The 18,561-nt window shown below is 43.5% G+C and overlaps 1 protein-coding gene across 3 annotated transcripts in view; it reads left to right on the top strand.

Moving 5' to 3' along the window:
- The window catches only part of LOC124777967 (pleckstrin homology-like domain family B member 1), a 1,066,194-nt gene that overhangs the window by 749,495 nt on the left and 298,138 nt on the right, over positions 1-18,561 (top strand). For all 3 annotated transcript variants that reach the window (XM_047253529.1, XM_047253528.1, XM_047253527.1), the window contains exon 4: positions 9,090-9,285. In XM_047253529.1, coding sequence (XP_047109485.1) covers positions 9,090-9,285 — 196 coding nt within the window. The remainder of the gene's footprint in view (positions 1-9,089; positions 9,286-18,561) is intronic.

Genomic DNA, 18,561 nt, shown 5'->3' with positions numbered 1-18,561 from the left:
TTGTCATTTTGCGTGGTAATTATTGAAGGAAGATTTTATATTTTGTTACAATGGAGAATATTTCGTGATTAGTATTTTAGTCTATAAAAAGGAAGTGCAAAAATATGTTTTGGAAAAAGAAACATATTTTTGCATAAATCTTGCATCTACAGATCATTAAAAACCACCTACCAGCATTACCATATAAAGAAAAAAAATTTTTTCCTCCAGAAAAATTTCAGGTCTGAAAGGGTTAAAGAAAAAGGTGAAACACTTACAATCTTTGTACATAGTCAGAGCGTAAATATCATTTTCAAACTAGCTTTAAGCAGGAATTAGGATAATGTAATAGTGCTTCCTTGGCCATTACAATATTAACAATAAGAAGTTACCTGTGTCAGCGGATTCTGCCAGGCACCAGCGTGGTTATTCTTTGTAGTTATGTTACTCACTAGCAACCAGTGACCGACACATATGGGTGGCGCGCGGGGCATGCTGCCCGTCCAAGAGAAAGAAACTCTAGCGTCATTGATATGTTTCCCTCTTGATATCCAGTTATTCGTCTCATTTTTCACTTAGGCAGTTAAAGGTGGCACGGTGCTCCAGATAATTCATTCGTTTTCTAGAGGAGCGGAGTCCACACTCCCATTTGGCCATGCATAAACTTGAGACAAATATTTGTATCCCTTTGAATAGTCTACGCTTAACTTCCTTCTCTAGCCTCGTCCAACAAAGGAACTGCTTCGCCTCTAATGGCAGTGTTCTGAACGATGTGATAAGCCTAAACCTACATCTTTCCTTTCAGAAAGACTTCGCTCAATTAATGTAAATTTAAACTGATACTTGCAAATAGTACATAACCATGAAATACTTCACACAGGAGCAAATGTATTTTAGCAACACTGAAACTATCAGTGCTTAGGAACAATCGGGAATGTTGCTGACGTAAATCAATATTTAAATTTTATTTGATCCTTGCTGGATCTTTTGAACTCTGCAAGCGCTGAGCATTGTTAGTGAAGAACTGGTAGCCATAAACGCTTACAACAAGATTTTTTTCCTTACTGTAGTTGCCAAAAGATAGGTACATCAGCATGTTTCTGCTATCCACACAACATATGAAGTAACGCTAAATATTCAAATAGTCTTGTGTAGTGCACGAGAGGCCTGCTTCTTGCTGACGAATATGTTACTGTAGTTAACAAAATTAGCCACCTGAAGATGTGCATGGTAGCCCGAAACTGGTAACAGAATTAGTATAAAACTTGTTAAATGTATTGGTGACTGGTTGCGATCAATATTTTTTAATAACAAAAAATCCAGCACTGCGCGTGTAGGATCGAATCACAGAACGGTTCAAATACTGATGGCTACTAAAATTCCTTCGTCGTCCAGCGATTTTCGGTAATATTAATGTATTCAAGAAGATCAATATATATACAACCAAAAGTAGAATGGACTAATTGTATCTCAGACGCTTAAGGCAGTGCAGGAATATACAGGGTGGTTATAATTAAACTTTCGCTACTTGAGCCAGTGTAAACGGAAAACTATTTACCGTAAGGAACCCAACTTCACAGGGATGATTTTCAGACGGTTCGCTGCAGCATTTGCGTTGATGGTGGCGCCAGTGTCATGACTTAACTGTTACGCGCCGACAGTGGAGGGGAGTTCTCACTCCAATGGTAGAGGACAAGCAGTGTGGACAGTATTGCGTTGTTAGTAGTGACAGTGCCATGGGTTACCGTTAGGTGCAATTACTGGTGAGGAGCTCGGAACGGCACACGTTACTGTGCTCGGCTGCGCCAACATGAGATCCCTATTCTGAGGGAGAAGGGTGCTTTGCACTCAGCTGTTTTTATGCACGATGGAGCTCCACCTCACATTGCTCGTGAGGTCACTCGGTTATTCATCAACACATCTGGAGGAAATCGAATCACTGGCAGATCATTCCACAACGCGTGGTCATAAAGATCACCAGATTTGAACCTGTGTGATTTGTGGCTGCAGGGCTGCCTGAAGGACAAGGTTTACCAACGGGGCACTAACACGGTTTGGAGACTGAAGGTGAGCATAGCGAGGAAGGTAGTCAGGTTCCCACCTGGGACGTTTCGGGCAGCAGTAGAGCAATCTCTAATGCGGTTCCAGGTTGCGTGGATGCAGGTGGTCGTAATAATGACCAAGATTTGTAACCTGGGACGTAAACATGGTACGCAGTTAACCAATGTTAACCTCTCATGTGGATTTATTCGCTATTTCTTTTCCGCGTGTCCCTATAATTACATGTTTCCACAAGAGTTTCATTGTCCTACGATCACTCTTTTAAATTTGTGTTAAGTTCCTATGGGACCAAACTACGGAGGTCATCGGTCCGTAGGCTAACAATCTACTTAATCTAACTTAAACTAACTTGCGTTAACGACAACACACACACCCATTCCCGAGGGAGGACTCGAACCTCCGACGCGGAGAGCCGCGCGAACCGTGGAAAGGCGCCTGAGACCGTACGGCTACACCGCGCGGACTCGCTTTTCGTGTGGGCCCCATCAAGTAGCGAAAGTTTCGTTATAACCATCCTGCATATGCCATCAAAGAACTGATTGTCTCTTTTCTCTTTTCTCTTTCCTCTTATACAACCATGTAAGGCGATCATGTGGTGTTCTCGGTCTGTCCGTGCTACACTGTACCGAGCGAAGCGTCGCATTTATTTTGTCACTGGATTTGGAATAGGCTTCGAATTCTTACAAATTCCACTGTGTTCCCCACACTCTGTAAATTCCGGTTCAATTCCTACGAAAAACTCAAGGCTAGTTGTTTTCGTCATCCTTGTCATTTCCGGGCTTGTGCCCTGTCTCTAATGACCTCATTGTCAAGGGGATATTGGACACTTAGCTTCCATCTGCCACGATTTCGTAGTACGTCAGCTTATTGGCATATGCAACGTGGAGCTGCAAGGCGGAGTCTGATGCGGAAGCGCACAAAACAAGATATAGAGGACAGACAAGGCAATTTCCTGATTTGTGATCATGGCGGCTCCATCAAAGGCACCACCCTGCGGTGATATCAGGGGAAGAGCAGGCACGCCGCCACGGTTGAACGACGAAGCTAATGGCTCGTGCGTCGCCGACCGGTCGATGCTATCACTCTCGACGTGGCCCTGTTCTAATTGGAAACGCGATCACCACAATGGGGGCCAATCAGAGCGCTGCGAAGAACTGGCAACCAGCCGGGTCACCCACTTCCTCATTCAGAGCGTTAGTGTGAATGCCCGTTGCAGAAAGGACTGCACTTCCATTTAGTGGATCGCTACAGTGTGCCTATGACGTACGACATTGCCCTCATTCTTCTGCATTTAGCCCACGTTGATTCATGAATGAACCACATCAAAGCTACGTTGCAGAATACGGTGCTTCTGTTTCATGAACTGAAAACAGGCATTTTGATATTTTACATCCTGCGTAATGCAGGTAACGGTTGTTAAGTGAATTCTTATATTCTTTCGGCAGGCAACGCACAATAAATTTCGTCCAAACAGACGTACAGACACCACACCTTTCCAGGTATCCCGGTCGCGTGTCTTCTGGCCAGCACTGGAGCGGCTGGGAAATATGGGACTGCGATATCAGTGGAAGAATTGTATCTGTACGCCTGTATGGGCGAAATTTGACGAATTATTTAAGACGCCGTGAAACACTGAAGATGCACAGTGTCAGTTTTCCAGGATGACCCTGTCGGGCAGGTCAAACTGTGTGCCGAACAGGGATTCGAGCCCGGAAACTTTACGTTTCGCGGGAAATTTTTTTTACCAACTCAGCTATTTAGACAAGGCTCTCGATCTTCCCCACTGTCTTCAAAAGTACTTGCGAGGTCCCACTCGCGTAATGAAACTTCGCCACGTCTGTAAACAGGACAACAATAAAGAACAACGAAAAATATGACAGTCGCCAGAACATTGCACGAGTATAAAGTATATCAAATTTAACATCAAAAGCTATACCATAAGCAGCAGATTTTTAGTAATAATTCGTGTAGGAATGAAACGGCCAAGCATTAGTGGTTGTTAAGTCACGGTACCTACTCTCAAACACTTTTGACGATTTTCTGGCAAATGACTCTTTCTCTGTCGCAAACAGAAAGTGATGTTTTTTCTGCATTAATTATCTTTCGGTTAATTTATTCCCAGTTGTCTGCACCAAGAGCGACACCCAACTGGAAGCAACAATGGCACTCAAAAGGCATCAGAATAGCTTACGAGCACCCCCACAGACTGTCAGACGCACACAAATAGTACGATCCTTTTATAACAACGGTACCATCACTTTCGGTCTTACACTTATAGTAACCATAGCACTTAACAACAGTTTGAATAAAACACTCTTAACCATGTGTGTGGAATGTGATTAAGGCGGTTCGTAATTCGTTTCAAAATTCAGTTTAGTTTACAAATCAATACTTCAGCCCTTGTGTATAGTATGATAACTTAAAAATGGCAAAAAAACTTCTTAAACAGACTGTCCGGATTCAAGATTAAATTAAAATGCAAACTGAGTTGATCTACAGTTCGGAACTGTGGCATACAGGTAGACAATACTACTCGAACTGAAAAAGAGAAAAAGAAGAACGGAAGACAGCAAATTTTTCATCTCAGCGACACGTAGTTAAAAGTTCCTTCGCTTGAGTATAACTTATTTAAAGTCACAGAATAATTATGCAGAAAATCTCAGGTAATACAAATGTTTTCTGAGTATGATAGCATTTCATGTCGTGAATAAAATCGATGTTGTGGCTATGGTTGCAGTGGACTGTTGTACATTGTTGTCTGAGTCAATTATATTTCGTCACGTCGTCTTTAATGAGGATGATAGGATTTCAAAATTTTAAAAATCGTTCATATTATTGATCTCAATTACTAGGAAATAAAATTATTTAATCCAAACAAAAAACCGCAGATGCGTTTCTGACTATATGAACACCGAAATTAGTTCATGACTCCTGCACACCTAAAGATCGCATCGTTTTCACGCAGCATCTCTGTGTAGAGCGATGTGAACGTGTGCTGTAGTGGAAGACAGTGGGTCGGGCGACTCAAAAGCCGCTCGATGACGGTAGAATCGGTTTACTACTTTCTATTAGTGCGTATCAGTAGCCCAAGATCACATCTGGCAGGTGAACATTGACCCACGGACCTCGGCAGCGAAGCATTGTCGTGAAGAGGCCTCCTGCCGCTGTTGCTGCTACGCCCAGCGCAGCCCAGGCGTTGCGTGACCTTGCGTGGTAAACACTCCCAGCCGGCAGCCGAGCTACCTCTGGAACAGATGTGGCAGAGTGGCGCGGCCACGCCAACTGTGGGACAGGCTGGTAGCGTGCACCAGCTGTGGCAAGTGACATAAGCGCAGACGTCGGCGGAGCAAACCACTGTCCAGCGTCCAGTGATTGCTGGCTACGAGGGCCTCATTTCGACTCTTGGTCCGTCGGTGCTCCATCTAGACTCCTGGCAGGTGGTCTCGTCAGGATGACGGTAGAGTGGTAGCAACCTCTGTAACTGACGGCAACTCGATGTCTCTCTGTTCGATCAGCTGACTGTCAGAACGGCCAATATTTATAAGGGGCCGGCGGCAGTGGCCGAGCGGTTCTAGGCGCTTCAGTTACGGTCGCAGGTTCGGATCCTGCCTCGGGCATGGATGTATGTGACGTCCTTAGGTTGTTGTGTTGTTTTGGGGGAAGAGACCAAACAGCGAGGTCATCGGTCTCATCGGATTAGGGAAGGACGGGTAAGGAAGTCGGCTGTGCCCTTTCAAGGGAACCATCCCTGCATTTACCTGGAGCGATTTAGGGAAATCACGGAAAACCTAAATCAGGATGGCCAGACGCGGGATTGAACCGTCGTCCTCCCGAATGCGAATCCAGTGTGCTAACCACTGCGCCACCTCGCTCTGTGTCCTTAGGTTAGTTAGATTTAAGTAGTTCGAAGTTCTAGGGGACTGATGACCTCAGATGTTAAGTCCCCTAGTGCTCAGAGCCATTTATAAGGAGCAAAGTCGATTTGTTGTGGTGTGCCCTCGGTTTCAGTAACTTGTCGGGCACCCGTGGCAAACAGGCGGCGGCACCTGGTGGGCACCATGGCGTATTGGTGCCCCTGTATATTGCCACAAGAGTACCTTTTACGGCATCGAGCCGACTTACATGCCTCAGTGTCACAAACATATCCCACTGGTTATAGTTCACAGCAGACAGATGAAGTTGGTGTTGTGTCTCAAATGTTCGTGAAGTATAAAAGCACAGACGGGTGTTAGTACGTAGTTCTCAACATTAATCTCCAAAGAAAAACACAAATTTTACACTGCCCAGGCACATTGAAATTACCTGTCAGAAGCCTGAATAAACAACTTCTGCAGTGCGGACAGCTGCGAGATGCGCAGGAAGAGTGTCAGTGAGGGTCTGGATGTTTTGAAATGGATGCGGAGCCATGCTGACTCGAGTATCGTCGCGAGCTGTGCTCTTTCTCAGTTTAGGATCCATGGCACGAAGAGCTCGATTGAGGTGGTCCCACAGAGTCTCGATTGGGTTTAAATCCGGGGAGTCTGCTGGTCAGGGAAGTAAGGTAAACCACGTACGTACACTTTGACCTATATGACATGCTGCATTGTCTTGCTCGTAGATGGCATCATGCCGAGGAAAAACAAATTTAATGTAGGGGTGGACAAGGTCTCCAAAGATAGATGCGCACTTGTGTCGATCCATTGCGCCTTCTGGAATGACGAGATCACCCAGGGTGTTGCACGAAAACAATCCAGAGACCGTAACGTTCCCTCCTGAGGCCTGGACCTTCCGACAATTGCTGCAGGGTGTTTGCTTTCCGACGTTAGATGCTGTACACGCCAGTGGCCATGTGTCCGATGGAGGATAGAAGGTGATTCATCTGGAAACCCCACCTGTTGGCATTCAGCGGACGTCCAGTCGCGGTACTGGCGTCCAAATTCCAGCCTTCGTCGCTGATGAACAGCAGTCAGCCCGGGTACGTGAACCAGCCGCCTGCTGCGGAGGGCCATACGCTGCAACGTTCACTGAACGGTATTGGAAGAGAGATTGTTGGTAGCATTTGTAGCATGTTGGTTCATCTGGGCGATTAGCTGCTCAAGAGTTGCTCGTCTGTTCGCCAGTACACATCTCTTCAACCGTCGTTCATCCCGGTGATCTACGGCCTGTGGTGCATCACAGTTGTCACGGCGCCGGTTTTGTATACCGCCGTTTTGCCGTGCACGGTATATTTTAACCACGGCGCCACGTGAAGGTCTTACATACTTCGCCGTTTCGAAAATGCATCCACCTTCGGCCCGAAAGCTACTGATGCCCTTTTGGACGTCTCACAAATCGCTCCGTTTCCACATTACGACGACTGCATTGTTTATATTAAAAATGAAGAAATTCCTCCAGCTGTATTTAAGGTGTCGATTTTATTTTGGCAACTAGTTTCAACGTTGTAACGTCATCTTCAGGCCCTGATCGATATAAATGACCGGGGTGACAATCTGAGCAGTTCTTTGGTTGTTCGCAGATGATGCTGTAATTTACCGTCTAGTAAGGTCATCCGAAGACCAGTATCGGTTGCAAAGCGATTTAGAAAAGATTGCTGTGTGGTGAGGCAGGTGGTAGTTAACGCTAAATAACGAAAAGTGTGAGGTGATCCACATGAGTTCCAAAAGAAATCCGTTGGAATTGGATTACTCGATAAATAGTACAATTCTCAAGGCTGTCAATTCAACTAAGTACCTGGGTGTTAAAATTACGAACAACTTCAGTTTGAAAGACCACATAGATAATATTGTGGGGAAGCCGAGCCAAAGGTTGCGTTTCATTGGCAGGACACTTAGAAGATGCAACAAGTCCACTAAAGAGACAGCTTACACTACACTCGTTCGTCCTCTGTTAGAATATTGCTGCGCGGTGTGGGATCCTTACCAGGTGGGATTGACGGAGGACATTGAAAGGGTGCAAAAAAGGCAGCTCGTTTTGTATTATGACGTAATAGGGGAGAGAGTGTGGCAGATATGATACGCGAGTTGGGATGGAAGTCATTAAAGCAAAGACGTTTCTCGTCGCGGCGAGATATATTTACGAACTTTCTCTTCCGAATGAGAAAATATTTTGTTAAGCCCAACCTACATAGGTAGGAATGATCATCAAAATAAAATAAGAGAAATCAGAGCTCGAACAGAAAGGTTTAGGTGTTCGTTTTTCCCGCGCGCTGTTCGGGAGTGGAATGGTAGAGAGATATAGTATGATTGTGGTTCGATGAACCCTCTGCCAAGCACTTAAATGTGAATTGCAGAGTAATCATGTAGATGTAGAACACTTGTTGACGTCAACTGTCTGCGCCTGATGCTAGAAGTCAGTGATGAGATATGGACGTGCTGCGTGGGGAAGGTGGGTAGTAACAACTATGGATGTACGAAGACTGCATTGTTGATTGTTTGGTTGATTGATTTGGGAGAGGAGGCCAAACAGCAAGGTCATCGGTCCCTTCGGATTAGGGAAGAATGGGGTAGCAAGTCGGCCGCGCCCTTTCAGAGGAATCATCCTGGAATTTGCCTGGAGCGATTTAGGGAAATCACAGAAATCCTAAATTAGGATGGCCGGACGCGGGTTTGAACCGTTGTCCTCCCGAATGCGACTCCAGTGTGCTATCAACTGTGCACCTCGCTCGGTGACACGTACTGCCTCCACTTCTAGTGCTGTCACTTGCCGTCTGTGAGTGGTTATTTCTCGTTGACGTCGAACGTAGCCAGCGGTCACGTTAATGTGACTGAACCGTGTATAAACTGCATTATTAATCCATGTCTGTATGGTGAAAATTTCTGTATGAAAGAGTGTAAAAAAAGACAAAAATAAAACAAACCTTTTCTAATTGGCGGTCTCCAAATGAAGGAACCTCAGACACTGCGAGGTTCCGGGTTCGAGTCCCAGTGTGGCACACAGTTACAGTCTTCAGGGAGTTTCATAACGTTACAACGCTGTGTTTCGTGTCTTATGACCAGTAAACCTAACGATGTAAGCAGGCTATTTTCGACTCTGCCCAGCTTTTGAAATGAGGCGCTGGCCTGTTGTTGCAGATGTCGGCGGGAGTGGCCGGCCAGCCCCAGCAGCAGCAGCAGCAGCAGCAGCAGCAGCAGCCGCCGCCGTGCGATGCCGGGCTGGAGGTGCGCGAGGCGGGCCGCGCGCTCAAGGTGCACGCCGAGCTGCCGCACCTGGTCAGCCTGGGCGGTGGCCGACTCAGCACTGCCGTCACCCTGCACCCGCTGCCGCCAGGTCGGTCTCTCTCTCTCTCTCTCTCTCTCTCTCTCTCACTCACTCACTCACACACATACTCACACACACACACACACACACACACACACACACACATTTATGTGTCGATCTGGTAGGACCGCTAATGGGCTTTTTATTTATTTATGAATAGACCTAGCTCTTACCTGTACAGTTCCAAGTATAGTCCTATTCCCATGGCCGCGGCTTCCATCATGCAGTTGTCTTCTTGCTTCTTCTAACTGCGCTTGGAAGTTTCGCGCGTTGTTGACCATTAGAGCAATAGCTGCAGCACGACCAGCGAGGGACCCTACTGCTGAGTGTGTGTAGAGGGCCCAGATGAGAAATGGAAGAAAACTGCCAGATGTCTTGGGTATTGGTAGGACTCGAGGTGCTTCAACTGATCCGCTTCTTCTTCTTCCCGCACCTTCCTGCTTCAGTGCGTTTTTAGTTGCACACATCGCTGTCAGGCTACAGTTCCTCAAATAGCCCTGCTTCCCACCCTTGTCCTTCTTGTTTAGTGCACAATGTGCAGCATTCATAACTCGCTTGAAATTCATCACTCCTAAACCCAACTTAATTTTTCCTCGCATGCTTTTATCAAATGCAAATGCTGCGATGCGTTGACCTATACCAATATCCTATATTCTCCGTATTGCCTTAGTCTTATCAGCTAAAATCCTATCTGCAATGTGACGACTTGATAGATCTTTATTGCAGTGTGGCCTGTAATTGAAGAAGTGTTATGATGATCTCTCCATTGGCAGAAGGTTCCGGAATAGTCTCACATTCGGATCTCCGGGAGGGGACTGCCAAGGGGGAGGTTACCATGAGAAAAAGATTGAATAATTAACGAAAGGATAACGTTCTACGAGTCGGGGCGTGGAATGTCAGAAGCTTGAACGTGGTAGGGAAACTAGAAAATCTGAAAAGGGAAATGCAAAGGCTCAATCTAGATATAGTAGGGGTCAGTGAAGTGAAGTGGAAGGAAGACAAGGATTTCTGGTCATATGAGTATCGGGTAATATCAACAGCAGCAGAAAATGGTATAACAGGTGTAGGATTCGTTATGAATAGGAAGGTAGGTCAGTGACCGGGTTGTTCTAATCAGAATCGACAGCAGACCAACACCGACAACGATAGTTCTGGTATACATGCCGACGTCGCAAGCTGAAGATGAACAGATAGAGAAAGTGTATGAGGATATTGAAAGGGTAATGCAGTATGTAAAGGGGGACGAAAATCTAATTGTCATGGGCGACTGGAAAGCAGTTGTAGGGGAAGGAGTAGAAGAAAAGGTTACAGGAGAATATGGGCTTGGGACGGGGAATGAAAGAGGAGAAAGACTAATTGAGTTCTGTAACAAGTTTCAGCTAGTAATAGCGAATACCCTGTTCAAGAATCACAAGAGGAGGAGGTATACTTGGAAAACGCCGGGAGATACGGGAAGATTTCAATTAGATTACATCATGGCCTGACAGAGATTCCGAAATCATATACTGGATTGTAAGGCGTACCCAGGAGCAGATATAGACTCAGATCACAATATAGTAGTGATGAAGAGTAGGCTGAAGTTCAAGACATTAGTCAAGAAGAATCAATACGCAAAGAAGTGGGATACGGAAGTACTAAGGAATGACGAGATACGTCTGAAGTTATCTAACGCTATAGATACAGCAATAAGGAATAGCGCAGTAGGCAGTACAGTTGAAGAGGAATGGACATCTCTAAAAAGGGCCATCACAGAAGTTGGGAAGGAAAACATAGGTACAAAGAAGGTAGCTGCGAAGAAACCATGGGTAACAGAAGAAATACTTCAGTTGATTGATGAAAGGAGGAAGTGCAAACATGTTCCGGGAAAATCAGGAATACAGAAATACAAGTCGCTGAGGAATGAAATAAATAGGAAGTGCAGGGAAGCTAAGACGAAATGGCTGCAGGAAAAATGTGAAGACATCGAAAAAGATATGATTGTCGGAAGGACAGACTCAGCATACAGGAAAGTCAAAACAACCTTTGGTGACATTAAAAGCAACGGTGGTAACATTAAGAGTGCAACGGGAATTCCGCTGTTAAATGCAGAGGAGAGAGCAGATAGATGGAAAGAATACATTGAAAGCCTCTATGAGGGTGAAGATTTGTCTGATGTGATAGGAGAAGAAACAGCAGTCGATTTAGAAGAGATAGGGGATCCAGTATTAGAATTTAAAAGAGCTTTGGAGGACTTACGGTCAAATAAGGCAGAAGGGATAGATAACATTCAATCAGAATTTCTAAAATCATTGGGGGAAGTGGCAACAAAACGACTATTCACGTTGGTGTGTAGAATATGAGTCTGGCGATATAGCATCTTACTTTCAGAAAAGCATCATCCACACAATTCCGAAGACGGCAAGAGCTGACAAGTGCGAGAATTATCGCACAATCAGCTTAACAGCTCATGGATCGAAGCTGCTTACAAGAATAATATACAGAGGAATGGAAAAGAAAATTGAGAATGCGCTAGGTGACGATCAGTTTGGCTTTAGGAAAAGTAAAGGGACGAGAGAGGCAATTCTGACGTTACGCCTAATAATGGAAGCAAGGCTAAAGAAAAATCAAGACACTTTCATAGGATTTGTCGACCTGGAAAAAGCGTTCGACAATATAAAATGGTGCAAGCTGTTCGAGATTCTGAAAAAAGTAGGGGTAAGCTATAGGGAGAGACGGGTCATATACAATACGTACAACAACCAAGAGGGAATAATAAGAGTGGACGATCAAGAGCGAAGTGCTCGTATTAAGAAGGGTGTAAGACAAGGCTGTAGCCTTTCGTCCCTACTCTTCAATCTGTACATCGAGGAAGCAATGATGGAAATAAAAGAAAGGTTCAGGAGTGGAATTAAAATACAGGGTGAAAGGATATCAATGATACGATTCGCTGATGACATTGCTATCTTGAGTGAAAGAGAAGAAGAATTAAATGATCTGCTGAACGGAATGAACAGTCTAATGAGTACACAGTATGGTTTGAGAGTAAATCGGAGAAAGACGAAGGTAATGAGAAGTAGTAGAAATTAGAACAGCGAGAAACTTAACATCAGGATTGATGGTCACGAAGTCGATGAAGTTAAGGAATTCTGCTACCTAGGCAGTAAAATAACCAATGACGGACGGAGCAAGGAGGACATCAAAAGCAGACTCGCTATGGCAAAAAAGGCATTTCTGGCCAAGAGAAGTCTACTAATATCAAATACCGGCCTTAATTTGAGGAAGAAATTTCTGAAGATGTACGTCTGGAGTACAGCATTGCATGGTAGTGAAACATGGACTGTGGGAAAACCGGAACAGAAGAGAATCGAAGCATTTGAGATGTGGTGCTATAGACGAATGTTGAAAATTAGGTGGACTGATAAGGTAAGGAATGAGGAGGTTCTACGCAGAATCGGAGAGGAAATGAATATGTGGAAAACACTGATAAGAAGAAGGGACAGGATGATAGGACATCTGCTAAGACATGAGGGAATGACTTCCATGGTACTAGAGGGAGCTGTAGAGGACAAAAACTGTAGAGGAAGACAGAGATTGGAATACGTCAAGCAAATAATTAAGGACGTAGGTTGCAAGTGCTACTCTGAGATGAAGAGGTTAGCACAGGAAAGGAATTCGTGGCGGGCCGCATCAAACCAGTCAGTAGACTGATGACAAAAAAAAAAAAAAAAAAATGCGATGTCATGTTCCATATACGCTTCGTTGAGCATATTAACCCCCTTATCGCCTCATGCCAAGCGTTTTTGAAGCTTTGTCCCAGGTCCACAGTAGTTATGCCCAAGGATGTGTAATTCCAGTGGCAGTTCGTCTAGAATAGCACCACCTCCGCTAATGCGTCTCCTAGCACTCATGTTATGCTACTGCAGTGGTTGTGGATTGTGTGCCACCTTTATATAGCAAATCTTTAGCATCAGTCCAACTATTTTGTGCAGCAGGAAAACCAAGCCATTTGACTAGTGGTTTATTTCCCCGATGCCTTATGACTCCTTCCACGAGACATACGTCCATTTCTGAGCTTTTCTATAACTCCTCGGTGTAGAAGCAGACTGCAGTTTCTTCGCCTTTACTACCCTTCAATATATAAGTTCTAGGATTCGTTCTTTACACCTTTGAAACCGTAAATATCTCTGTTGACCCATTCGGTACGTATGATTTCCCAAATTCTGTCTTGTGTTTTAAGATATGTACCAAATCACCTACATTAAATTTCTGTCTGTGTGGATCCAGCATTTTAATGCGATAGTACACCGTATCCGTGAGCCCATTATCACGAACGTCGATTGGTCTCATTTTTACTGTGGTATGTTTGGTTGGATTATACTGAGCAATTCATTCTGGGAGGATATCTGTCCATTTGTATGAGCCGTGAAAGTTAAAACGCATCCACATTCGACGTTCTATTGTTTTATTCAGGTGCTCCACGATACTTTCTTTCAGGTGAGTGAATGTTGAGCAGTGATGTACTCCGTATCACTGCATCACGATCTTGAAATACCTGTTGTAAAACCCCCCGCTGTGGTCGGTTTGGAGGCTGTCTGGGCATCGATTCGTTCCTGTCTGTAGCAAACGCTCAAAAACATCCGTGACATTTCTACCCATATTTGTTTTAACAGTAATGCCCAGGCAAGTTATGAATATGCATCAATAACTATTAAAATATATTTGAATCCATTATTCTCATGTGAATACTCCCTAATATCTACAAGATCAGCTTACCATAAGTCATCCCAACCTTTAACCATAACGTGCCTACAATTGTATGTTTTGCTTGCTGGCTTGTGCAGTTCTCGAACTACTATCTCCATACTTATTCGATGATACCTCTCTCTCTAAGTTCAAAGATTACTGAAACAGCCTCATTCGAATGAGCTGTAGTACCTGCAGAGCTGATACCATGAGCAGTCGTAGTCGATCTATTAGCTAGTTGGGCGTTTAAATTATTCGATCACACGGATACCATCATTTACGTGGAAGAAGAAGATCTCATGGATGCGTCAAATCTTTAAGTTTGCTGCTATTCAAGACCTGGAATTCTATGGGTGTCCTTCTCTCCATCGACTCATGAAGTAGTAGTGTGAGAATGGTGTTGAAGTGTCTGCTTATGAAAATGTAAAATTAATTTTTAGTTGGATAAGAAAGAAATTAATTTTTACCTCACAACCTCTGTGGTTTTTTGTTTCTTTTTTTCCCAACCCTGTTCCCGCTTTGACAGTGTACAGTTTTAACCACGTGTTATGTCTGTGGTTTTCTTCAAGCACAGGAGATATAATTTTAGACATGTCTGCAGACACGGTCACGTGCCTCCTGCTCCCATAACCCAATTCGTGCTCCATGATAGGCATAATTCCATACAACCATTCTATTTATTTTGTTATCTTCCATCTTAAACTTCACCTCCTTAATAGCACCCATCTTCGGCAAAACTAATGTCATTTGAGACATGCACAGCCTTTATATACATATAAATACATAATGCAATAGGGATAGGTTTTTTTTGTAAATAACAACAACAACAACAACAACAACAAAGACATATGGTGACTAATTTTTTTCTTGGTTTATTGCCGGCCGAAGTGGCCGTGCGGTTAAAGGCGCTGCAGTCTGGAACCGCAAGACCGCTACGGTCGCAGGTTCGAATCCTGCCTCGGGCATGGATGTTTGTGATGTCCTTAGGTTAGTTAGGTTTAACTAGTTCTAAGTTCTAGGGGACTAATGACCTCAGCAGTTGAGTCCCATAGTGCTCAGAGCCATTTTTTTTTCTTGGTTTATTCAGTTCACACAAATACAATATTCTTCTTGAGGTACAATATAGTATTCTTGAGGTATAAATTGACTTGCTATTCCAATGCAGAAATACTTTTAACTTACTCGCTACAACAGTAACAGTGGTAGGAAATTATTTTATAAACCTAAGCAAAAAACTAATGCGGAGATACTTTCTTTACTACAACTAAATTCCACAACCCCAGAAGCATAGCTTTTACAATAATTCTGATGGACTGTGCACGCTTAGAATCTAATTTCAATAGTCTCCAATAGCAAAGGTTTTTACAATAACAATTCTATTGGACTGTGAGCTATATAGATATATACACACTTAAAAACTATTCTGACTTGGATGGCTAGTGGCAGGTGAAAAAACTTAAAAGCTATTCTATTTACAAGATGCACACGGTACGTAGGTATACTGTATGTATATTTAGTCTACGCATACGTTGCGTATGAACAAATAAATCAATATATAATTTTTTCTATTTTTTGCTTTTTTAATATTTTTTGTTTATGCTTTTTCTTTCTTTCACACGTGCGTGCGCGCGTGCGCACACGCACACACACATATACACACACACACACACACACACACACACACACACACACACACACACACACATACACACACAAAATCACTATGTCCCCCCCCCCCCCCCCCCTCCACACTCCTTCTCGCACTACAAGTGAGTAGTGTGCGTACGAGAGAGTTTCAATCCCGTCATTACAAATGACCCTTTTATCGTCCTCTCGATCGAATACTGGTCTGCCGCACCATATGCAGTGGTTGCGGTGCAACACCGCGAACACCTGCGCACAGGCACTGCAAATAGTCTTCGATAGAGAGGGCTCTCGATGCCATACAACGCACACCCTTAACCCGCTCTGGGTGGCACCTTCCAATGTGTGATACGCATACATTTTTGAGTGTAGACCTACAAACTCCACGATTGGCAATCCATTCGCCTCGTCATTTATAAGACCAATAACGTTCTTGTTCTGTGGAATAACACCGTAAGGATTATTGGCCGTGTATAAGGACATGTCGAATTCACTACTACAGCAGCTCATTACTTCATATGGGTCGCAGTTCTTTACCAAATAGATGAAGCATCTACACTGCACAGCAGCTGATACTTGGGTTGAAACAGTGTTTTTCAGAATACACAAACATGTTCAAATCGGACTCCATTCACATGTGTTAACAGCATCATGAGGACATTAGTCTTGCTGCTGTGCAGTCTTGTCACGGTTCACGCAGCTCTCCTCGTCGGAAGTGGGAGTCCTCCCTCGGGCATGGGTGTGTGTGTGTGTTGTCCTTAGCTTAAGTTAGATTAAATAGTGCAAAAGCCTAGGGACCAGTGACCTCAGCAATTTGGTCCCATAGAACTTAGCACAAATTTCCAAGTAGTTTTGCCACAGTTGGATGGACCTACAATAATTGCTCGTATATTATCAGGGGGGAGAATTCCTTTCTTCTTCAGGTCTTCTTTTGCATCTCAAACATAGTTTGAGATTATATATACGTACATTATTTATTTACATATACAGGATGCAGTATTTCAAGAAAATCATCCGACTCTTTCTTTATCTTCTTCTTCACGCCTGTACAGTATTTCCCAAATAAAACTTCTTGACATGCAATAAATTCTGCATGTATCTCCCTCAAGCCAAGGGATGCCTGACATTATTCATGTTTTTCACACACAAATTTAATCTGTTTCTGCTTTGGTTCAGCGTTCATCTGCAAACGAAGGTAATGCTTCAAATCATCAACATGTACACTATGCACACATAGGAAGTTTACAACGTCATTGTATCTATGCCCGGCAAACAACGGTTCAATCTGTCCAAAGCAAGATGTAGCGCAGTATCTAGATCATATAACTTCATAACTGAGGCTTGCCTCAGATAAACACAGTTGTCACCCAAATTCACACATAGTGCGCAGTCATCATAAACTGTTGTAATAGATAGCGTATCTTTAGGCAGATGTCTGATGCCATCACGAACCGTCCATTGCATGGATACATATAAACAGTTCTGTTTGCTGTGCTTGTTAATGCCTCCAACTGCTTTCTGAGTCGTCACAGTTTCTGATTATGTCTGCCGCACGGGAAGGCGAAACCTTGGACAAAGAATTACGCCTCCGACCACAGCCTTAATGCGCATAAGGCAAATATCAGGAATTTTATAAATATCAGCTGTGAAAGCCTGCATTGTATGAATAACACAGATTCCCATCTGTACAGTAGGATTCATAATGGAAAAATCAAAACTGTGGGTACAAGGGTTGTCTGATGATTTCTACGAAATAGCAAGAAGTCCGCTGAAACATTTAGATGTTGGTAAGCCTGATATTGTTCAAGATTTAAAACATGGGAGGCACAATAATTTGTTGGGCCGTGTCACATGTACTGTGTAAAGGAATAAAAACGATGCACAGAGAAAATATTTTTACTAAATAAATATAGTGGACTACACCCCAGATAAAGAAATGTAGCGAAGTTCGTGACAGACGCACTCAAGACAGTTTACTGCTGAACAAAAAGTATTTATTGTAAGAGAAACATTGGCATAATAAGATTCATTAGATCACTTACAAGCGTAGCATCTCACATTAAATGGTACACATTAGCCGAGAACGAGGCATTGCTTAGGCTGTCAAGAATCTGGACTTACTAGTGTTCCGTCTGTTGACAACAAGCAACAAACAGTCATGGCAATCTGCACATTGTAATAACGATCAGAAGTAGGATTGCAACATTGCTCGCAAGAGCAGTAATGTTGAGACATGAATGCTTATGTGGAAAAGCATCGCTGTTAAAAGAACATTGCTTTTAAAAACGATACATCGATGTATTTAAGATGTTTCTATGTATTTTAGAATTACTAGAAAAAGCACACCAAAACGATTTTACTTTTAAGCAGCATAATACAAGAACATAAGTTGTGTGGTCAGACATTTTTTAAAACACATAGGAACTGGAAATAGTCACCTATTTCATCAGAAATCTACCCGCCTTTCCTAAAATTAAACATAATGGTACTGATTGATGTGATGATAAACTGCCTTCATATACGAGGGTCTCCTATTTTTTTAATAAATACATAGACTTGTTTATTTCCACAATTGTTTACATCAGTTTACAGCTTGAACATTTAGTTATTTTTCGACATAATCACCAGTTCTGTCGATGCATTTTTGTAGATGCTGTGGCAGTTTTTGTATGCCCATGTCATACCAGCTCGCCGCCATGCTGTTCAGAAAGTTATGAACCTCTTCCTTCACCTCGTCATCGGAGCTGAATCGCTTTCTGGCCAAACGTTCTTTTAACGTAGGGAACAGGTGATAGTCACTGGGCGCCAAGTCAGGACTATAGGGTGAGTGATTATGTTCCACTGAAACTGTTGCAGAAGAGCAACGGTTTGCCTAGCAATGTATGGGCGAGCGTTGTCATGGAGAATGTGTACGCTCTT

This window comes from Schistocerca piceifrons, chromosome 2 (assembly GCF_021461385.2).
Source record: "Schistocerca piceifrons isolate TAMUIC-IGC-003096 chromosome 2, iqSchPice1.1, whole genome shotgun sequence".
Taxonomy (NCBI): domain Eukaryota; kingdom Metazoa; phylum Arthropoda; class Insecta; order Orthoptera; family Acrididae; genus Schistocerca; species Schistocerca piceifrons.
This window is presented reverse-complemented; position numbering and strand designations above follow the sequence as displayed.